The sequence below is a fragment of the Corylus avellana genome, chromosome 5, assembly GCF_965113065.1.
Source record: "Corylus avellana chromosome 5, dhCorAvel1.hap1.2, whole genome shotgun sequence".
Taxonomy (NCBI): Eukaryota; Viridiplantae; Streptophyta; class Magnoliopsida; order Fagales; family Betulaceae; genus Corylus; species Corylus avellana.
In genome coordinates, this window is record NC_142494.1 from 31,359,828 (window position 1) to 31,382,092 (window position 22,265).

Genomic DNA, 22,265 nt, shown 5'->3' on the forward strand with positions numbered 1-22,265 from the left:
CGTGCCTTTCGTTCTAAGCGACTAGTGGGGCCATCGCCAATAGGTGCTGCACTTTTTTCACTACAATCATTTATAAATTTACTTTTCCACAAATTGAAACGATATTTACCCGCATTTTCACTACAGTTATAATTAAATTAAATTATTTAATAGTGACTTACTAAATATTATGTGTCACACAATTAAATTTAATTATTTAAAAATTAATGTACTAGGTGTTAAGTAAACTGCAATTTTAATTTATAAAAAAATTGTTGCAAAAATTATACTACTGCACTTTTTGACATTTGGCGTATGTTTGGTGGGCCAATTTATTTTCTCCCATGAAAGATCCCCGTTCTTGATTTGCCCGAATCACTTTTTCGGGCTTGACTCTTGGACTCTACTCTTGTGATCTCTTATAATCGGGAGATGATTTGACAAATCTTGTAAAAATGATTCAGGTAATTATATATTATATTTATATCAATTTTTTTTTTTACCTGATTGTTATCCAAGGATGGGGATCCGGGCTCTATCCCGGAACAAGTATTCAGTTGTTCGAGCTTTACTTGTTTGGACTGCTCTATGCAATGAACAATTTTATTGCAATGAATCTAAATTTGTCATCTTATATAGATTTAATGATTCATATTTGCATGCTTCAATAATACAGAGATTTACAAAAGTCTATATTGATTTTCATTATATATAGAATATGAACTAGAAAAATTATCTGCAAAAGAAATTAGGTAACATTGAGGGTCAACTAAATATATAAACAGAAGTTTCAGAGGCTGTCTATGGATCTGCCATCAACCCGGCCAATGTTGATAATAAATCTAGCTAGCACCATCCATGATGCATTATGGTACCAAAAACGACCCACCTTCCCATGTGTCACGTTACCATGGACAGATTACAGGCTGTTTCATAAATGATATATATCCAATGTTCTTAATGATGACACTCTAGCAATTTAATTGTCTTTATTATTATTATTATTTTCTCACAATCCAGTAAAATAGGCCTTCCATATTGGGTCATTCCACGTTGTGAAATTTTGTCCAAGGAGGAGAATTTACATATTCACCTATATATCAACCTACATAATTAATCCATCTGGTTGCCAGAATCAGATTGTTAGCTTCCAAGGACCAAATGAAACCCAAACGCATAGGCCAGCTCAGTCGCCGTGGGAAGAACCGAGAACCTGAATCTTTGGACAGGAGCGCGCTCGTGGAGTGATGAGACAGAGCAATTTCTGTGGGAATCCAAGTCACAGTCTTGGCAGAGAAGAGCCTGCTAGTCTAGCTAATTAAGGTGACTTGCATGGGAACCAATTAATTAAGGTTTCTGTACAATGTTTAGTCATTTAATTAACCTCTTGTAAGTAGCAAGCAAATCATCCTCGATTAGCTAACAATACTCTTATCTTCATGTTAGAATTTAATACCTTCCAAGTTTGTTGCAAATTGAACAATCTCCAATATGGATTGCAAACAGTTCTCTAGCTCGAAGAAATATATTGTTTCAAACTAAAGCTTATTGGTAAAGAATAAAAGACCTAGCATGAAAGATAAGAGCCTATCAGTTTAACCAAGGCATGACTTGCATGAAAACCAAATAAGGTTTCTAAACAATATCACTTCAACTTTAACCTCTTGCAAATTAAGATCAGGCAAGTCATGATCCTTGGCTACCAAACAAGACTCTTAATCTTCATGATAAATCTTACTTCCTCGTAAGCTTGTATTGTAAAGTGAATAGCGATCTCCACTATGGATTGCAAATAGTTCTTTAGCTCCAAGAAATATACTGTGTCAAACTAAAGCTTATTGGTAAAGAAGAAAAGACCTAGCATGAAAGATAAGAGCCTGTCAGTTTAACCAAGGCATGACTTGCATGAAAACCAAATAAGGTTTCTAAACAATATCACTTCAACTTTAACCTCTTGCAAAGATCAGGCAAGTCATGATCCTTGGCTACCAAACAAGACTCTTAATCTTCATGCTAAATCTTACTTCCTCGTAAGCTTGTATTGTAAAGTGAATAGCGATCTCCACAGTAGGGTGCTAATAAAACTCTAGCTCTAAGACATATAATGTATCAAAAGCTTTTGGTGAAGAAGAGAAAGCTTGGCATGAAAGAGAAGAAGCTATCAGTTTAGCCAAGGTAACTTGCGTGAAACCAAATAAGATTTCTAAACAATATCAATCACTTTAACCTCTAGCAAATAGCTAGCAAGTTATCCTGGGCTATCAAACGAGATTCTTATCTTCATGTTAGGCATCACTCCTCCTCAAGCTTGCACCAAATATTGGAGAATATATATATATATATATTAAAATCTTGTTGGTAAAGAAGAGAAAACTTATCATGAAAGGGTAAAGAAGGAAAAACCTAATATGAAAGAGAAGAGTTTGTCAGTTTAGCCAAAGTGACTTGCGTGGAACCCAAATAAGGATTTCAAACAATACCAATCATTTTAACATCTTGAAAGTAGCAGGCAAGTCATCATTGGCTACCAAATCTCTCTCCCTCTTAAGTAGCTTTGGCTTTGAACTGAACAATTCTCATTTCTCATATAAATAATACTCCTAGTCAATGATATATAATATTTCAAAAACTTGTTAGTGAAGAAGAGAAGGCCTAACATGAAAGAAAAAAGCTTGTCAGTTCGCCAGAATGACTTGCCTGGAATCCAACCAGGTTAGTTTCTACACAATGCCAAGCATTCTAACCTCTTGCAACTACAGGAGGCAAGCCATTCTTGGCTATCAAACAAAACTTTGATCTTCATGTTAGACCTCACTTCTTCTCAAGTACTATTCATGCTCCAATGAGAAGTCTTGGAGTCTCTATTTATAGGCAGTGAAAGAATGGAGATCCTGTAGATATATATTCTGGTAGCAAGTTTTGCTGTATAGTTTTACTTGTCGTCAAGTGCATGCATCATTTTGTTGCCCAATATCCCATAAATGGAATATATTCCTTTTTAGTTGAGGGGACCCTAAATAATTAATCTACATTATCTTCATGTACTTGCAGCTCAACAGTGGAGAAAGAATTTCCACTCGCAGGAAACTCAAGAAGACCTCAATCTGCCACTCCTTCAAAGGATGTGCATCATCGAATTCGAGCTCAACTTGGTTCAGCTAATTAGGGAAAAAAATAAATAAAAAAACCACTTGGTTCAGCTAATTATTTTATTTATAAGAAAAGAAATACTTAATTCACAAATATAAAGGTGAGATTTTTTTTTCTTCTAATCGCTGAATATATATTTGGCAAAATTCCTCGAACGTAAGTCTTATTAATTTACTTAGCCTTAATTAACTCTCAAAAATGAAAGTTTCAAATGATTAGCTATGATCTGTAACACCAAGTTTATCGTATAAATCTAACATGCATGCATAACTTTATTGTAGAGAATAGGCGTGAAAGAAATCAATTTAAAATCATTCATTTTTTTCTAAGCCAAAAAAAAAAACCAAGCATGCAAAAGCTAGCTCCTCTTCGGGCTTTGGTCGGGGACAGAACCAAGGGAGCTAGTCTGGGCGTGACTTCCGTTTTTAAAATGTTTCTTATTTATAGTTAAATATATATGTTAAACTTTAATTAATCCTTGTTAAAACTAAACTTAACTTATGTTTTTTCCTAATTAATAAGAAATCCAGATTCGGTGGTCTCATGATCCTCATCAACTGCCACCTCCTGTTATTTTGGAGATGCGATGATGAAATTAAATAGACGCGTTTGGAGATGCCATTTTGAATATTGACTAAAGTTACGTTGGAGGTAAGACTTTGGTGATAGCTAGGGCTTACAACTTACAACATCTTAGTCGTACCCCTATTTTTAATTCCAATATCAAGGGAACATGATTCTCATGGCAATAACATCAATCCAATTTGGATGCCCTCCACCTCATCAAGAGAATACCCCAATTCATGCATGCGTTTGCTTTTCTTCTCATTGACTTTGTGTTGCTGAGTCGACCTATTCTGTCTTAGTAATTTCCTTGTTTCAAATATTTGACTAAATTGTGAAAGACTTAATGATGCTAACATGCTTTGATACCATGTTAAATTACCAGTTATCTCAAAAGATTAAGCTGACAGGAATATGTAAATTTAATCACTTCATCATTACTTTAATACTCTCTCTCACGTGTAGGCTTAAACTCATTTTTAATAGGTGAGGCCCAACAAGTAAAATATTTAATTTAAATGAGGGATGATTTGATTGAGTCAATGTTCGATCACATAACTTTTAGCTCTGATACAATGAAAGACTTAATGATGCAAAGGGTTTTGGCAAGATACCAAACCTATATGTTTTGCTTTCAATATATAGAATATATAGTTTGTCACAGAGATAATACAATCAATGAAGATAAAAATACATCTGAATTTTAAACTAGTGATCTATACGAACAAGAGTACATTCAAAATAATTGTCAATCATTATCTAACTGATCTTGTGAAGGTATGTAAGTAAGAACTCTTGTGAGCTGTGGCATCTGTTGATAAGCATTGATAACTTGAATTCAAATCTCGATCTTGCTGATAGAGTTGGAGTGTAACTAGGTGTCTCATGCTGTTGTTTCTTATCTGCTAGATTGCTATATTCATTCAAAGGTGGCGTGGGGACTTCATCTTCATTACGTAGGTTAACAAATTGTACCCGTTAAAGAGAAAGAATGCAAGCAATGGAGCCTATTAGCATCAGATTATAATTCCGACCCTTAAGTCAATAGCGTTTGAGAGAGGAAATATAATTAAACGCTATATATGTGAGTAAGAGTTTTGAACTTAGGACCAAAAGTCCATTTCATCTTATTTGGACTTTTCTTTTAGGGTACGTGGTTTCGATGTAACTGTTTTCGTGGAAGTTTTTTGCATGCATAGAGATATCAACCGTTTCTGAACATATATAAAAAACTTCCAAAAAACTCATGCCGATATATATAGTCATATAGAAGCCTCCACTTACGTCTTGATTACAAACAAGCTAAGAAAAGCAAGGATTGGTTCTTTATATTTGTGAATTAATTAAGCATTTATTTTCTTATACATAAAATAATTAGCTGAACCAAGTTGATCAGCTCGATGATGCACATGATCCTTTGAAGGAGCCATGTGACTAGTGGCAGATTGAGGTCTTCCTGAGTTTTCTGCGAGTGGAAATTCTTTCTCCACTACTGTTGAGCTGCAAGTACATCAAGATAATGTACATTGTTTAGGGTTCCCTCAACTGAAAAAGGAATATATTCCATTTATGGAATGGGCAGCAAAATGATCATGCATGCACTTGGCGAGAAGAAAAACTATACAACAAAACTTCCTCCATTCTTTCAATGCCTATAAATAGATACTCCAACACTTAAGATTGGAGCAGGAATAGTACTTGAGAAGAAGTGAGGTCTACCATGAACATTAAAGCTTTGTTTGATAGCCAAGAATGACTTGCCTCCTACACTTGCAAGAGGTTAGAATGTTTAGCATTGTCTAGAAACTAACCTTGTTGGATTCCGAGGCAAGTCATTCTGGCTAAATTGACAAGCTTTTTTCTTTCATGTTAGGCTTTCTCTTCTTCACTAATAAGATTTTGAAATATTATATGTTATTGATTAGGAGTATTATTTACATTGGAAATTGTTCAGTTCACAGCGAAGCTAATTAGGAGGAAGAGAGATCTAACATAAAGATAAGAGTTTCGTTTGGTAGCCACAGATGACTTGCCTGCTACTTACAAGAGGTTAAAATGATTCGTATTATTTGAAAACCTTATTTGGCTTCCACGCAAGTCTCTTTGACTAAACTGACAAGTTCTTCTCTTTCATGCTAGGTCTTCTCTTCCTTACCAACAAGCTTTTGATACATTATTTGTCATGAGCCAAAATATCATTTGCACCATGCATTTGAGACTATTCAATTTACAATACAAGCTTACCCAAAAGTAAAATCTAAAATAAAGATAAGAGTTTTGTTCGATAGCACAGGTGACTTGTCTTCTACTTGTTAGAAGTTAAGTGATTTATATTGTCTAGAAACTTTATTTGGTTCCCATACAAGTCACCTTGGCTAAAGTAACATGTTATTCTCTTTCATGCTAGGTCTTCTCTTCTTCACCAACATTAGAGGCTGTTCAAGTTACAATACAAGCATACAAGAAAGTAAGGTCTAACATGAAGATAAGAGTCTCGTTTGCTAGCCAAGGATGACTTTGCCTGCTTCTTGTAAGAAATTAAAGTTAAAGTGACTAATATTGTCCAAAACCCTTATTTGGTTCCCACGCATGTCACCTTGGCTAAACTGACAGGCTCTTCTCTTTTATGCTAGGCCTTTTTTTCTTTACCAACAAGCTTTAATTTGACACATTATATCTTGGATCCAGAGAACTGTTTGCACTCAATATTGGAGATCGTTCAATTTGCAGTAAAATTCGAAGGAAGTAAGCTCTAACATGAAGATAAGAGTCTTGTTTGCTAGCCAAGGATGACTGGCTTGCTACTTACAAGAGGTTAAAGTGACTAACATTGCCTAAAAACCTTAATTGGTTCTCATGCAAGTCACCTTAGCTAAACTAATAGGCTATTTTCATTCATGTTAGGCATTCTTTCTTCACCAACAAGTTTTTGACGCATTATATATCGTGGAGCCACAATACCATTTGCACGTACCATAAATTGGAGACCGTTCCCGTTCATTTTTCAATACAAGCTAACAAGGAAGCGAGGTTTAGCATGAAGACAAGAGTATTGTTTGATAGCCAAGGATTACTTGCCTGCCAAACCTCATTTGGTTCTCATGCAAGCCATTAACCTGCATTGGAGGAGATCCTTTGGATTACTTGACTCTTGGGTTGCTCTACCAGTAGTGCTGGATTTGGTGTAGTTGAAGTCTGTGGAGACGCATACCTTGAACATTGAAGAGCCAACAAAGCCATATCTTGCTAGAGTATTACTATTTGTTGATGATTTTAATCTTAACGAGCTTCCCATCAACATTGAGTAAGGAAGTTAATTAATTTTTTTACAGTTTGAAACTTTTCCCCTTCCCTTTTTTAGCATTCGGGTTGTAAACGTTTACTAATTTAGTCATTATTGTTCATTCAAATTTTTTTTTCCTCTGTCTAAGCAAGCACAAGAGTAAATTGGTATTTTCAATGAGTAGCTCAATCAATTGAAAATCACACCTCATAAAGCAGATGCTACTAAATCAACATTAAAGGAGATGTGAAAAATCAATTGTCGAAAGTAAATAAACAACTTTCAGTGAAATGATCTGAGCATTAGAAGAATCTTTATAATTTGAAAATATGAAGCATTATTCTGACATACGAGATGATATTGAGAAAAGAGATTCGACGGCATAAGAAAACAAGTATATATATATATCCTAAAATTAAGCTTTTATCTCTATTAAAATTAGGCGGACCTCTCATCCATATATTGACCCAATAAAAAATATCGATTCCCAAGCAATTTGGAGCAGAAAAAAAGGTTTATATGGACGGTGGACTAAAGTGTATGACCACAAGGGAGATATGAGTAATTTTGAAAATATGACCAGGATCCGCATATTTTAGGTGGGCCTGATGGGAAAATTCGTTAGAAAGCATATATCTTACCCAAGTTTGACAGGGCTTGGGCCTATGCCTCTAAGCTGGGCAAAGCATTCTTCTTACCTAATCAAATAGAATGTCACATTATTTAAATAATGTTCATTTAAAATAAATAGTACAAATTGTGACAACATTCTTTTTTTTTTTTTTTTTTTTTTAAAAAAAGGATAGTTTTGGAGTGATTATTTGGCACCAAAAATGGGTGGTCAGGCCGCCTATAAAGGGTACTTCAGCTGAACAAAGTCTTTATAAAAGTGACACTAGGCCCCAATTAAGGCCCAGTCGTGGTAGGTGTAGCTATACTTAAAACACTGCCCTGGCCGAAACAAATATTTACAAAAAGTCTCCGTCTTCTACCCGGAACCCCCAGCAAGCTCCTGAATTCCCAATCGTATCCCCCAACCCATCCAACGATGGCTCGGCCAGCCCTGATCTTGGGTGCGGTGGCTCTGTTGCTGGTCACGTGCGCGCTAGGCAGTGCAGTCGACATGCCCTTCATCTTGGCTCACAAGAAGGCCTCGCTCACGAGGCTCAAGTCCGGCGCCGAACGCGTCTCCGTCTCCATCGACATTTACAACCAAGGATCCTCGTACGTTTATTCCCAATCGATTTTACAGTCTCCGATTCAATTTTTAAATCTATTCAGATCTGGGGTTTTTGTGTGTGTTTTCTATGTATAGATCCAAAGTATATGTTTGCATGCGTTGTTTGATTGGTCTTATAATGGAATTGGTCGTTGAAAATTATCGATCTGATTGTGTTTATTTATTTATTTATTTTTGTTTCGTTTGGTTGCTTAGAAAATGAATCCAAGCAGAGAAATGGAATTTAAAATTTGAATCCTAATGATTTTCATGGTCGTATGAAATAAGAGGATACATCGTGATTGAGTTTTTATCTTGTTCCTTGTTCTCCTTCAATTTGATTAAGCGCCATTACCAATGAGCTCAACGAGTGAGAGGGAGCTGATTGTTTGGTGGAACCGAGTTGTAGTGCATGGGTGAAATGTAGGGGAAGCGTGGGGATTGTGTTGTAGCCTGTGTTAATTGGTTGGTTGTGGAGGGATGGAGTAGAAGCTTATCGTTAGGAATTAGAATATGAAAGGATGTATGGGTGCTCATCCTGGAAGAGCGGCCTCGTCTTGCTTGCTTCTGGCGAAGCTTCTAGCACTAGATAATAGGCATTCTTGTATGGTAAGTATACTACTTATTAGGCAGACCATTACATAGGAGCGATAGCCAAGCCAAGCCATAAAAGGCGAGCAGCCCTTATAGCAATAGCAAACGGTGTAAGGTTGTGAGAATCAAACTCTTTTTTGTGATGCCTAATGAACTTCCCGAATTTTTCTTTTATGGGCAAGTGCACAATTTGATGGAAAGTTGGTTAACGGATGGAATTAAAGTGGTGAGATGTTGCAGGGATTCAGTTTAAATTCCACACACCCCACGGGGGGAGGAAAAAAAGAAGGAATTATAGGATTACCATCATTTGTTCTGGAATTCATTTTGAATTTACATGCATCCAGTTTGAATTTGTGTGTCCTTTCCTACGATGTATTAACTGATAACTTGCATGTTGTGTACTTCTAGAAGTGTCTTCTGATTTATATGTTGTGTCCTTATATTAACTTCTTCAGCTATAAATCATTGTTTTTTTTTTTTCTATTTGTTTCCAGCACCGCATATGATGTAAGTCTTACGGACGATAGCTGGTCTCAAGATGTGTTTGATGTTGTCAGTGGTAACACTTCAATATCATGGGAAAGGCTTGATGCGTAAGTGAAGCCTTTAGTAATGGCATTTTCTGTATATATATATATAATTTCATTTGGTAAATTCCAATTATGTGGTTTGCAGTAGCGGTCTTCTAACCCACTCTTTTGAGTTGGAGGCCAAAGTAAAAGGATTGTTCTATGCTTCCCCAGCTGTCATTACATTCCGCATTCCCACAAAGGCTGCTCTTCAGGTCTGCATCTGCAACATTGTTCAATTTTATTTTTTTTTTGGGGGGGGGAATTTTTGATTTTCTGACTATTACTTATTTTAGGAAGCATACTCGACTCCAATCTTGCCTTTAGATGTCCTCGCAGATAGACCTCCTGAGAAGAAGTTTCTGTGGGTAAGTTTCTCCTGTAAATATCAGTTACATTCAGCTTTCTGATTTTGGAAAACCTTTGCCCTTGTTAACTAACACATTCCTTTGTTTTTGCCGGTATTTATATACACTTGGGGCTACATTTTTGCAGGCTAAGGTACGAATCATTCCTTTTATTGTCCCAACTGTCTAGATTTTGATAGTTACTTGGACATGCATCTGAATGTTCTAAAGTGAAATGCATTATTTATTGTGTGATGGGTCTGCATGTGGTGGGTATCTTGCCCCCATATCGAGCATTATAACCTTCCTTGACTGTCATGGATGACGCAGACACTATGCTAACCTACAAGGAACTTTAGAGGTTAAGGAATTAGTGTGTTGATCTAAATGTGGGTGACTGATGCACTTTACCCATGTGTCCTGTTTTAGGATGCGTCTGCATCTGGTCCTGTCCTGTTTGCGTAGAACAGGACACAAGCGGCGGAACCTCCCTCGCATTACTTGCATTAGTCTTCTTTGGACTCGCAGAATTTGCTAGAATTTACATTGCTTTTTTCTCACACTCAAATTTCAAAATTTTCACTTGCAGAGGTTGCTGGCAAAATATGGGTCTCTAATTTCTGTGATATCCATTATCGTCCTGTTTGTGTACCTGGTCAGCACTCCATCGAAATCCGGTGGTGCCAAAGGAAGCAAGAAGAAGCGCTAAATGAGACGTTACATTTTTATGGAATAGCTCTTGAGACTGGGGAATGCCCCTGTGTTGCCATTTTGTTTTTGTTTTTTTGCCTTTCTTTTCCTTTTCCTTCTTTTTGCCCGAGTTAGGACGTTTGTTGGGAACTTCTTAATGAACTAGAATGTGCAACATATAACTAATGCAGACTAGTATTTAACTTTTTCACAAGGACCACAGATGCCTAGCGATCATGGTCCGTAGGTTTTTGTTTTGTTTTGTTTATCATCTCTGCCTGATTTCCATTTGGCATGCTCAATTTCACCAGGACTACGTTCTAGCTAGCACCCTCTGCTTACAAATACTATAATCATGTTCCATAGTATAAGCAAAATAGCGGCACAGCCAAAGGGAGTTGGATTTTACCAAATTGTTACTTTATTTATGACCAATAATGACAACTCTGGTTTTTTTCTCTTTCGCGTCCGACAAGGATCCTCTTCCCTCTCTATTTCTTTTATGGTCAAGATAGTATTTTGTTGCATTACCATATCATTAAATGATGTGACTACATAAATTACCAAGTGACATCATATTATACCGTTAGATAGAATATGATAAAACTTTAACCATGATTCTTTTAGAAGAGAAATGTTAGATAATATAATTTTATTCAACAATATTGACATGACACTTCAAACTAACTATTGTATCTTTTTGTTATTTAACAAGAACTAGTCCAATGGTTAATTAAGAGCATTACATTAGGATTGTTGGATAAATGTTGAATAAAATTATAGTATCTAGCATTACTCAATTTAAAAATGGAGGTAATCTTATTCCTTTGAGGTTGTAGTTCGGATTCAATGCATTCAGAGAAGAATTTGACAGCTAGAACCGCATAGTTCTTGGTGACACCAAAAAGGTGGTGGACTTTGAAGCACTTCAGATGACTTCTGCTGAAAATTCTTCTCAATAATCTTATATAGATGGCTAACTGTCCAGCATAGGATATTTTTATCGAAAAAGAAATAAACCATGAAAATGGAGGCGTATCCTTATTGAAAAAATATTACAATCTATAGAATCAATGATTCAATGCTAGTATATTAAAGGAAAAAAAAAATGTAGTACAAGAGAAAGAAAATCTTCCACGCTAGAGAAACAAAAAGGTTCGCGGCTTTGAAGAAAATTGAAGAATCCTGCAATACTAGTCGACTCTTCGGTTATGCAACTACTGGGTTTACTGCTATCCCAGGTGCAACAAAGCTGGAGATACTTTCTGAGAGATGTCTAGATGCTTTATCATAATTAACAAAGCCCATAAACCAAAAATCATGTCCATCAATCGTAACTATCTGGATGTACTTTTCTGCTGGAGTTTCCCTCATGATTACAGGATTGATGGTGCCAATCTTGCCCAAAGGTACCATAACCTGTTCCACAAGCCGGTCATCAATATATGTGGAAGAATGACGAATGGCAATTAACAATTTTTTTTTTGTCTAGTTACAAAATTAAGGATTCATTCCGTGCAATACATTCTCCTCTTGCATTGCAATGAGATAATTCATGTGAGAGGTTGTTCGAACTCTATCTGTTCAAACAAGTGATTCAGCACATTAAGCAAAGTGAAACTCAAACTGTCCAACACATCGCCAAGCAAGTAAAGCCCCACATCCTCTCACATATGGCAATGCAAAGTAGCCTATTGTACTTAAGGAGCAGCAATTTGTATTCACGTATTAGGTTTGAGTCATATCAAGGCATAAGTATAAGATTATATAAGCTAATAATATTCCGAACCATTTAATTAAACATATCAAACCCCTAACCTTAACACGCTAATTTTGTGTTTGGTTTATCTTGAGTTTGCGAGTCATGCAAAAACTTGTAATCCTAAATGTTTGTATGTCGGGTTTGAGTCATGTCAAGACATAAGTATAAAATTAGACATGTTAACTATAATCTGACCCATTTGATTAAATGAGTCACACCTCGATCCTAATCTGCTAATTTTATATCGGGGTCGTTGATCGTCTAAAAAATAATGAAAATGAAAAGTTACCTTGTAGTAGCTCCAAGTCTCCTGGCCAGAAGGGGCAGTGAATGATAAGGGGCGGTCGCTGCAGAAAGCAACATGAGCATTGGAGAGGTAGAGAGTTCCGGCAACTGGTCCGGTTGCGGTTGAAAGGTAACATGCGAAGGTCTTCTTCAGCTTCTCGTTGGGATAGGTAGTGAATGTCTGCTTGTATAAAGCCTCAAACCCACCTCCTGTGATTGCCTTGGCCGTCAGGTTCATCTTCCCCCATGCAGCCTCAGATACAGACGAGTTAGTTCTCACTGCAGACAATCAACAATGTTATGGGAAATCATAAAGAGGATCAATTAAATTTATAAATCAAGCGTATATAAGAATTGAACATACGGTTGTGCCAGATGTTGTTGGCCATGGTTTCAGCCTTGTTGCCCCAAGAGTTGAATTTGTGGAGAATGGATTCCATCGGACTGTTGCTTGGCTTATCAACAGGATTGACCTGGAGGTAAGGGTGATGGTAGTCTTGTTGACCTTGATCGCCGGCGGCTGCACCAAATAGAGCCGCTTTCTTGTTGTCCGGATGGCTTGTGGGAACAGCAGGCTGCCCCATGATATGAGTCCCCGGCCATTTCTCGCCGCTGTCAATATTGTACGGAGGTGGAGACGAGGATGATGACGGAGCAAGCTCCTCATGAGATTGCTTTTCTTGTTTGTTGGGAGACGAGGAAAATGGTGATGCCATTGGTGATTCTTTGGGGGAGGATAAGGAGGGGTACAGAGGTGGTGATTCTTGGTTGCTGCTGCTCTTCATCTTTTGCGGGAATTTCTTGGTGCGAGTTTTTAGGGGGGGGTATTCTTGGTATTCAGCATTTGGATCAGACCGTCGTTTAATTTATAGGAGTTCTTCGGCGTGTGATGACTCATGGGATTTTTCTAGAAGAGAAGATAATGTATAGTAAGATATCTTCGCTAAGAAAAGGAAGGAGCATATATAATTATATACGGCATGCGAAAGCGAAACGTTTGACTTGACCAATGAGCAACTCGGTTGCTTAACCGTGTTTTTCTCATAAAAGTCATTTTACTAAGGCATACAGCAAGCCAGATGAAGGAGCTGGAACACCTAGGATTTCCAAGAATATTATAACATTTTTTTTCTTATATATATCACTCATCTGGTACTTCATTATATAACAATTATATGATATTATATACATTAGATCTATCTGTATAGATATCTGTCATCTTCATTCAAAAAGTCATATGCTTTCAAAAAAACTTGTACTACGTATTGATTAATCAAAAAGAAGAATCTATGTCAATTAATGCGACTTAGGGTGAACAATTAGCTAGACCAGCAAGTGGGCACCTATAGCAAAACTAATTGCAAAAGGAGGGGAAACGAGCCACGTTAAAATTACTTTATGAGGAGGTTTGTTTGATATCTAAAAAATTGCTTAGGAACAGTGAATGTTAGGCCAAAAGGAGAAAAGTTTGGGTAGAGCCCAATCCAAGTGTTAGCTTGTTATTTTATGATCATATTGAATGTTATTAGGCTGTTCAAATTTTATAGAAATTTAAACAACATAAGAGAAGAAAGTATCGAGCCCGCCTACCTCCATATACAACCTAAAATGTGGGATCTGCAACCTCCCTCCCTCTCTTTTAGGTTGCTAAATTTTTTTGTACAATTCAAGGAACCTAATACCAGGAGATGTGAATTCATAATGGACAATCAGCTCATGACTTGCTCCAATTGCAAATTGGTTTAGATTTGGGCTGTTGAAGTCTAGACAAGAAAATTAGACCAAAAAAATAATAATAATAACACTGGGCCCTCCTCTGGCTCACAGGCCCAAGGCCCACACACTAATGTCTCACAATCACTCAGATATTTTCGTGTTACGACGTAAATGTGCTCAGGCTGGCAATCGAAACAATTCTTAGGAAAGAGCGGACCGATTTATAAGAAAGGAAAATATTATTTAACATTTTCAAGTATTATTTTTTAGCATTATTTCTTTTTCTTTTTTTTTTGTTAAAAAAGCAAATGAACGGTGAATGTGTCATGTAAATAAGAATGTTGAAAGATTGACATTTTGAGAATACTAATTAATTAGCCGTATTTAAAATTATGTAAATTTATATTATGATGTGGCAGTAAGATGTAACACCGTTATGTCAACTAAAAAAAAAGTATTTATGCAAAATGAAAGAATTTATACTTTGCTCCACAAGGATGACCATATAGTCATCTTTAACCACTATCAACTGACCACTTTCTCACTCTCACATAACCTCAAGGGTGGCCACTCCGGCCGAGAACTTGCGGTCGACAATCAAATTTCTTAGAGTTAATGGTCGACCAATAGATTGAGAAAAAACTAATTGATGTGACATTGCAATGTGATTCTACCATAGGTAATAATTTGTGTTTGTATATTAATTGTGTTGAGGTATAAATATAAGACTATATAAATCAATCATAATCTAATTTATTTTATTAAACCGGTCATATTCATTAACCAAAACTTACAAATTTCATGTTAGGTTCGTGAATTCTGTAAAAAAATTGTCAATCTTAAATGTTATGTATCTTAAAGTTAATGCGTCAAATGTTGTGCGTAAAACTATACAAGGCCATGTATTTAATTAAACATGACAAAATTCTTTTAAGTTAACATGTTAAACTAAGCACGCAAGGAAAGTGCGCAAAGCCCTTGTTCCGTGTAGATTTTATTACCACGAAATAACCTAAGGAAATAAATCATCGAAGCTCCTATAAAATTGTCGACCAAAAAATCCCCCTTCTCTTGAGCCCGAAAATGAGTTACCAGAAAGCTCCCCAAGAACCCTACCCTCCCCCAGGTATATCCCATCACCTCCTTAATTTTGTGTATTTCAGTTCTTTTGACTTGAGTATAAGTCAATTCGTGTGAGTAATTTTTATATTGGTTGAAATCTATGTAACATGTAATGCAGGGTATGGATCTCCATATCCACCACCACAGGGGTACCCATCAGCGCCACCGTACGAAGGGTACCCGCCACCACCGCCACCTGGGTATCCGGGGTACCCTCCGCCGGCGCAGCAGGGTCCGCCGTACGAAGGGTACCAAGGGTACTTCGCACAAGGGTACCCGCCACCGCCACCACCCCAGCAATACCAGCACTACCACTACGAGCATCACCGTTACGACGATCAGACCGGTTGTGCCTCTTTCTTACAAGGCTGGTACGCCCCTTTGCTATCTCTCCCAATTGGGTTTTTCCATTTATGTTGATTTCTCTTACATGGGATTTGTGAGGAGATATTATCAGAAACTGAAAGACATGGGAATCTTTGAGGAATTGGAGTGAATTTGAATATATATGGCAAGTTTTCATGTCTAATGAACAACCTTGTTGGTGAGATAAACACGAAGATGTTAAATTAATGTGGGATTTTGTAATTGGGAAAATGAACAATGGTAGACACTCGAATTGTGTAGAAGCAATAATTTTTTTTTTTCCTTCAATTGGGACAAGATGACCAAGATTCTTCAATTTTTTGTAACCTCATGTATGGATGTTTGTTTGTCATGTGCAAGCATTGGAAATGGGTGTAAAACTGAAATTAGATTGTGAGATCGATTGTAGAGATATTTCAAAACTGTGAGGAATAACAACCCAGAAGTGTATTATTAGCTAAACCATAAACTGGTGCCTGATGAAACTTTTATATAGGATTTCTTTTTCTTTCTTCATGAAAAGTGACTAAAAAGTGCCACGGGAAAAGAAGATTAATGGGTTAATGGAGTGTCTATCTGGTTTTGAAAGATTATTGCCAGTTACAATTCCAGCAAAATTACAACCATTCATATTCCTCCACCTGAATATGTGGTAAATCGGTAGTCATACCATACTTGTCCACTTAGATCATTGACATGAAGAGGCTTGATATTCTTCAATGCTTTTTATTTCTGCTTGTGAATTGCTGCTATACACATCTTTTGGAAAGATGTTAAAGCTTAATATTTATAGAAATTATGGTGTTTCATCTACAAATGAGTTTTTTTGTTCTGCACGTGCAGTTTGGCTGCGCTTTGCTGCTGCTGTGTGTTGGAGGAGTGCTGCTTTTTTCTTTGATGACACAACAAATAAGTTATTTCTTAAGTTGGCTTGCACTTTGTTGTTGCTGAACCAATTGTTGGATTCTACATAATCTGTGTGGGGCATCTGGTAATTCTTTTTTGTTTATACCTCTTATCTGGGTTTTAAGAGGTTCTATGATGTGGTTTCATCGGGTTCTATGCCCGTGTAATTTTATTTTATTACCTGGAATCTGTAAACAGGTGCTATCACAAGTAACATGGTTCTGATTCTAGTGTGATTACATATTCTTCTGATGTTTTATGTGAGCTTCAGTTATACTCCATTTAATCAGGTCTTCAATGCTTCTTTTGCATGCAATGCCTTTTGTTATCTCCCTGGTCATATGGTTTGTAGTTTACCTCTCAAATAACTTGCTGCAAATTCACTGTTGGATGATTACTTGTTAATTTTCGGTAGCACATTCGAGCTAAAGAATCATATTTTCAAGTTGAAAGAGTATTTAGGAAGTAATCACATTCTCAGGCACAAAGTTCTTTGTGTCCTCCCCCTTCTCTCTCTCTCTTCCCCTCTCTCATTTGTCCATATGAACTAAAGACTCTTGCTGCTAGAAATAGTCACAATTTCATATCCCTCTGGCATCTTTCTTCCTTTGTCATCTCTCCGCTGCAGCTGTATTTGCTCTCTTTATCAGAAACTCGGGACCTTTATCAAGGAGGGAGGTTATTATTCTGCAGACGGGTGCCACTCTAACCTGGCAAAGAAAGAAGAAAAGACAGAAGGGCCCATACCATCCTCTCGACACAGCATGATAGGTTTTGCATTCAACTTCCCTCTAGCAATTGGCAAATAGTCTGCGATTTAAAACTAAAGCTGACTACCGTAATGTTTCCTTGACTAAATATATAGCTCTGGTTCTTTTAGCTTCACTTTCTTGACCAGAGGAATGGGAGCAAAGCTCTTCAAGCTGCTTGGAACTGTTTCCCTAACATGTGAGTTTTGAAGCCTAGCCAAAAAGCCTAATGAAAATGTTGTGTTTCAGAAACAATGAACGAAAACGAAGTCGTTATCAGCCATAAACCGAAGTTCTTTGACGTTTACAAGACACAATCAGAACCCAATTTATGACATTTAATGCTAGCAATTTTTAAAGTGACTTGCAAATTTCGATATAAATCCAATAATTAAATTGAGTTATAATTTATTTATATAATTTTATAATTATGTTTCAATATAATTCAAACTCATCACACAATAAAAATAAAATTTTACGAACAATACTTTTATTTATTGCATCTAATGAACGCCATTAAATGAGCAAAATCTATTAGATCCTCCCCATTTCCTAATTCCATGTGGCCAGAGATGGGAATTAAATTTGCCAACACTAACACAAATCTATTTATAATAAAGAAGTTACAAATAGCAAGTCTCTTCTTGTAAAGAAAACAATAACAGAACACTAAACTCACCAAGGTGCTAGAATCCATTAATCAGAAGGTCTAAATAAAGTACAACTAGTTGATAAAAATAAAAAAGAGAGAGAAGAAAAAGAAAATAAATGGCACAACCTAAAAAGACAGCCACAATGGACCTACAAAGTCCACACAAATTCAGGTGCATCTTTCCTTCGCCCGACCAGGGTTCGATAGAGGTACATCTTATCTACTCTTTCTCCATCCTCAGGCCCAACATCCATCTGATCATGTTCATTTATTATCTCCACATTAAGCCTTGCCATCTTCTTCGCAAGTATCTTGCAGCCTCCAAGGGTAACTTCACAGGACGACATCCAAAGGGATCGCATTGTTTCATACTTTCCCACGTCCGTTAGAAGTGCTGCGTTACCAAAGGGGCAATCCCTGATCTCAAGCTTGCGAAGCTTCTTGCAACCATTCAATACGTAGAGCATTCCCTTGTCACTGTCCCCAGCAAATGCAATCGAAAGCATTTCAAGCTGCTCAGCATACATTCCAATGTAAAGGAAAACCTGGTCAGTTAGAAGTCCCGCCATTGACAATCGCCGGAGCTGCTTGCATGACCGGACAATTGCCCCGAAGCCTTCATCTAATGGCTGCATAGTAATGGCGTCAGGTTTTGTAGGATCGAGGATGCACAACCTGAAGCGGATAAAATTCGGACAGTTCTTGGCTACAGTTTCAAGAGCAGCATTCGTCATCTGCTGGCAGAAATACAGCAATGAATGAAGCTTTGGGCAACCACTGGATATAGCAACCAGGCCATTTTCTGTTACGGCAGCATGGCCAACCCCAAAGGGATCAGATGGGAAAACCCTCAATTCCTGCAACTCTTTACAAGTGGAAGCTACAACTTCTAGTCCCTTGTCTCCAATACAATCCAGTATCTGCAAGTAATTATGAGAACTGATGTCAGTCATTGATATAAAAGAAAAGATTAAATTGGACGAGGTTTAAAGATCTTACCCATAGGCGCTGAAGTTTCACACACTGGCGAATCAGCTTTACGAGATCAGAACCATGAATCCCAGCAGCATAGCTCAGGTTCAAGGTGGTCAGGTTCAAGCAAATAGGGTAAATGGATGGCAGGCAACGAGGAGCAACCTCCAAAAACCCTGATAAATTCCTAATTGATTTACAGTTCAGAATGGTAGCCTTCAGTTTATTGTAGGTCTCAGAATCAGGCTCATGGACAAAAGACCCTGTCCCTAAATCCACTAATTGAGGTGCTCGCATCAATATCTTTTGGAGCACCTCAAGAGGCACTGCACGGTTTAACTTCAAGCTCTTGAGATTAGGAGATCTTGCCACAAGTCTCTCAAGAGCTGCTAAATTAATTTCTCCTTTGAGGCATGCAAAATTCAGGGAGGTAAGTGAAGTGCAGCTCTCAGGAAAGTAACTAAGCCAGTGGCCACAAAGATCATCAATTTCATTCTCTTGAAGGTCCAACTCCCTAAGAAACCTGGATAAGAAACAGGACGATATAGGAAGTTAAAAGACAGTACTTTCTCAACCAACTCTCAACATAACCATTTATCTCATGCTCTATGTTATCATCAAGTCTATGTAACCTGCCTCTCATTGTCACCAGATTAGTGACAACAAATTCGGTCTCTCAGGAAAGTGCTGATAAATGAATGGTCCGGAGAAATGTCTCTTGGGATGATTTTTTGGTTTTGAGACTTCCATTGAAATATGTTCTCAAGTCTTGATGATCACACCAAGCGAGAGAAACACAATGATAACATAAAACAAAGATTTGTCTATCAATAATATTCAAGTCAACACTAGATCCAAGCAGAAAATACATGTAATGATGGATAAATTAGAAAGAGACCAGCTCAGTTAACCGTTTCCAGAAAGGACTCCCACCCATATGCGTAGAAAAGTCCAAGCCGTTGTTTAATAATATATTACAAAGACGGAACACAGACTTCAATAGCTTTGAGATGAAGGAGACAAAGCTGAAACACCCAGACTTCAAATATCACAAATAACACAGCCAAAACATTCTATAACTCTTCAAACAACCCCTAGCCATATAACATTATCCATCAACTACGTAACAAGGTAACAACCATAAAAATAAACTCTACAAAACAAGAAACAACGTCCCGGATAACAAAGAAAAAGATTCCCGTTCAGTCCAATAATAGGACTTTCAAGGCACAACGGACAAAGTAATATACAAAATCAGTAAGTGTCCTTGTAACTAGAGACAGTCAAAGAATCCCATTTATAACAATTCGAAATCCACACCCAAGTTAAAAAAAAAAAAAAAAAAAACAATAGCAATAAGTAGAAAAAACTAGGCCAAATCACCAAAATAATACGCCAAAGACAACTTCAAAAAACAAAGTAAAATATAAAATCAGCAAGTATCCTTGTAACAAGAGACGGTCAAAGAACCCCATTTATAAAAATTCGAAATTCACATACCCAAGTCAAAAAAGCAAAAATAGAAAAAGCTAAGTCAAATCGCCAAAATAATACGCCGAAGAAAACTTGAGAAAACAAAACTTCAATCTTTCTTACCTACAGTTAGCAGCTATCGCTGCAAGGCCATCGGTGGTGAACCCTTCACAGCTAACAAGAACCAAAGACTTAAAATTCACGAAGGACTGCGAAAGAAGCTCGAGGCTCTCATCCGAAACCAGCATCCTCTTCAGCCTAAGCTCCTCCAACCCAATCCGACTCTTCGCAAAGGCTTCGATCCAAGGCTGTACATAGGCCCCCCAATCATGCGGCACCAGGTTGAAGTCAGCGAAATGAGGCTTCCCCTTCAAAGTCAGCGACTTGAGCCCCGGAAACCTCATGATCACTCTCTCGGGACTGATTGCATAGCAGTTTCCTATGAACACTCTCTCTCTACTGAATCTCTCTACTCTGTACCACAATTTGCACACCAGAGACACCGCGTTGCGGTCCCTGTGCGACGTTACGAAATCGAACACGTGCTCTAAAACCTCGTCCGGAAAATAATTCATCCTTGTTTAGCATCCAATCCAAAACCCAGAATTTTCCCGGAAAAAAAAATTACAAGTTTCCAGGAAAAAAATAAAACAACTTCCCGGGAAAAAAAAAAAATGAAGGGATTTAGGTAGATCTTGCTGCAAATGAGCTGAGATCTACATGAAAGAGGCCAGATCTGAAGTGGGTAAAAAGAGAAATCTCTCACATAGCTTCGATCTGCAGAGAGAGAGAGAGAGAGAGAAAGAGAGGATAGGAAAAGAACTCAAATTTTCTCGAGAAAAAAAGTGGGAGAGAAAGGGAAAGAAAATGTTTTCTCAGTGATCATCTTTGAAATCAAATAAGCGATGATTACAGCAACATGAAAAAGAAAGAGAAACCGAAAAAACGTTGTAAAACAGATCAAAATTCAAAGATCTCAGAATCTGAAATTCCCATAAATAGAAATTTGTGATTCTGAAAACCCAGAGATAGAACCCAAACCCTCCTCTTACTCTCCCTCTCCCACTCTCTCTCGCTCCGCACACAGTCCCAAAAACTCACAAAGACCCTCGTGTTAAAGCTTAACTCAGAGTCAGAGGAACCACACAGAAAGCTTGAGCTAACTAACCATGGTTACTGATTTAACCCCGAGTACTTAATCGGGGTTTCCTTGGGGTTCCAGATCCAACGTCCAGTATTGACTCTATGGGAAACTAAGGGGAATCTCGACGGTCGAGTGGGTGAACATGCATGTGTCCTTATCACTGGTTTCGAAGACACCCCTCTCTGCCAAAGTCTTACTAAAGAGGTCAGTAATGGTCTGTCAGATAAATGACACTGGTTTTCAGCTGAAATTACCGAAAGTGCCAACTAAATAAGATTGCCTTATCCCTCTTTCTTCCGACTCTCGCGAGTACATAAAACTCGCGGCATTTGACTGAGACATTTCCATGTGAGGTATCTAAATGCCCTATGCTGACAGCTGTTTGCCAATAAGAGCGAGTACACCCTATTTATTACTCTCGAGTTAAAACGTTTTTGGTAATAAAACATTGTATGTCAGATTTTTTTTTTTTTTTTCCCCCTTGTGGGATATGTGAATCGTGGCTCTTTTTAATGATTAGAAAATTTTGGGTAAGATAAGTTTTTCTTCCGATTAGCTTGGGAAGAAATTCCCTTCCATCATTTATTAAACTATATATCTTTCTTTTTTTTCTTTTTTTTTTTTAAGAGGAGTTACCTACACTTCCATCTTACTCTTGCTAGCTCTTTACCACTAAATGTGTTAGTAACACGTCATAAAAAAAAATAAAAAAAAATTAAG

General features: G+C 37.3%; 4 protein-coding genes across 4 annotated transcripts; 2 read left to right on the forward strand and 2 right to left on the reverse strand.

Annotated features, from left to right (window-relative positions):
• The first annotated feature begins 7,893 nt into the window (after nucleotides 1–7,893).
• LOC132181197 (translocon-associated protein beta (TRAPB) family protein) lies at nucleotides 7,894–10,507 on the forward strand. Its single transcript, XM_059594308.2, has 6 exons — nucleotides 7,894–8,200; nucleotides 9,287–9,385; nucleotides 9,468–9,576; nucleotides 9,658–9,729; nucleotides 9,857–9,862; nucleotides 10,298–10,507. The coding sequence occupies exons 1-6, from the start codon at nucleotides 8,025–8,027 to the stop codon at nucleotides 10,415–10,417; spliced, it is 582 nt and encodes a 193-aa protein (XP_059450291.2). The 5' UTR covers nucleotides 7,894–8,024; the 3' UTR covers nucleotides 10,418–10,507.
• A 681-nt stretch (nucleotides 10,508–11,188) lies between these two features.
• On the reverse strand, nucleotides 11,189–13,264 carry LOC132181517 (GEM-like protein 5). Its single transcript, XM_059594769.2, has 3 exons — nucleotides 12,810–13,264; nucleotides 12,450–12,724; nucleotides 11,189–11,817 (listed from the first exon to the last, which is right to left on the reverse strand). The coding sequence occupies exons 1-3, from the start codon at nucleotides 13,228–13,230 to the stop codon at nucleotides 11,608–11,610; spliced, it is 906 nt and encodes a 301-aa protein (XP_059450752.1). The 5' UTR covers nucleotides 13,231–13,264; the 3' UTR covers nucleotides 11,189–11,607.
• A 1,917-nt stretch (nucleotides 13,265–15,181) lies between these two features.
• On the forward strand, nucleotides 15,182–16,812 carry LOC132182379 (proline-rich family protein). The gene is made up of 3 exons (XM_059595609.2): nucleotides 15,182–15,287; nucleotides 15,402–15,654; nucleotides 16,493–16,812. Exons 1-3 carry the CDS (start codon nucleotides 15,245–15,247, stop codon nucleotides 16,545–16,547), a joined length of 351 nt encoding a protein of 116 aa, XP_059451592.2. The 5' UTR covers nucleotides 15,182–15,244; the 3' UTR covers nucleotides 16,548–16,812.
• A 1,071-nt stretch (nucleotides 16,813–17,883) lies between these two features.
• On the reverse strand, nucleotides 17,884–21,486 carry LOC132180787 (protein AUXIN SIGNALING F-BOX 2). The gene is made up of 3 exons (XM_059593732.2): nucleotides 20,525–21,486; nucleotides 18,956–19,451; nucleotides 17,884–18,876 (listed from the first exon to the last, which is right to left on the reverse strand). Exons 1-3 carry the CDS (start codon nucleotides 20,974–20,976, stop codon nucleotides 18,106–18,108), a joined length of 1,719 nt encoding a protein of 572 aa, XP_059449715.1. The 5' UTR covers nucleotides 20,977–21,486; the 3' UTR covers nucleotides 17,884–18,105.
• Nucleotides 21,487–22,265: the final 779 nt, after the last annotated feature.

Coding starts and splice junctions, on each gene's coding strand:
- LOC132181197 (XM_059594308.2), top strand. CDS start 8,025: ATGGCTCGGCCAGCCCTGATCTTGGGTGCGGTGGCTCTGTTGCTGGTC. Junction 8,201..9,286: donor ATTTACAACCAAGGATCCTC/GTACGTTTATTC, acceptor ATTTGTTTCCAG/CACCGCATATGATGTAAGTC. Junction 9,577..9,657: donor CCACAAAGGCTGCTCTTCAG/GTCTGCATCTGC, acceptor TACTTATTTTAG/GAAGCATACTCGACTCCAAT.
- LOC132181517 (XM_059594769.2), bottom strand. CDS start 13,230: ATGAAGAGCAGCAGCAACCAAGAATCACCACCTCTGTACCCCTCCTTA. Junction 12,725..12,809: donor CAACAACATCTGGCACAACC/GTATGTTCAATT, acceptor GATTGTCTGCAG/TGAGAACTAACTCGTCTGTA. Junction 11,818..12,449: donor AGACTTGGAGCTACTACAAG/GTAACTTTTCAT, acceptor CTTGTGGAACAG/GTTATGGTACCTTTGGGCAA.
- LOC132182379 (XM_059595609.2), top strand. CDS start 15,245: ATGAGTTACCAGAAAGCTCCCCAAGAACCCTACCCTCCCCCAG. Junction 15,288..15,401: donor AGAACCCTACCCTCCCCCAG/GTATATCCCATC, acceptor CATGTAATGCAG/GGTATGGATCTCCATATCCA. Junction 15,655..16,492: donor GCCTCTTTCTTACAAGGCTG/GTACGCCCCTTT, acceptor CTGCACGTGCAG/TTTGGCTGCGCTTTGCTGCT.
- LOC132180787 (XM_059593732.2), bottom strand. CDS start 20,976: ATGAATTATTTTCCGGACGAGGTTTTAGAGCACGTGTTCGATTTCGTA. Junction 19,452..20,524: donor GCGATAGCTGCTAACTGTAG/GTAAGAAAGATT, acceptor TTTCTTATCCAG/GTTTCTTAGGGAGTTGGACC. Junction 18,877..18,955: donor TGAAACTTCAGCGCCTATGG/GTAAGATCTTTA, acceptor AATTACTTGCAG/ATACTGGATTGTATTGGAGA.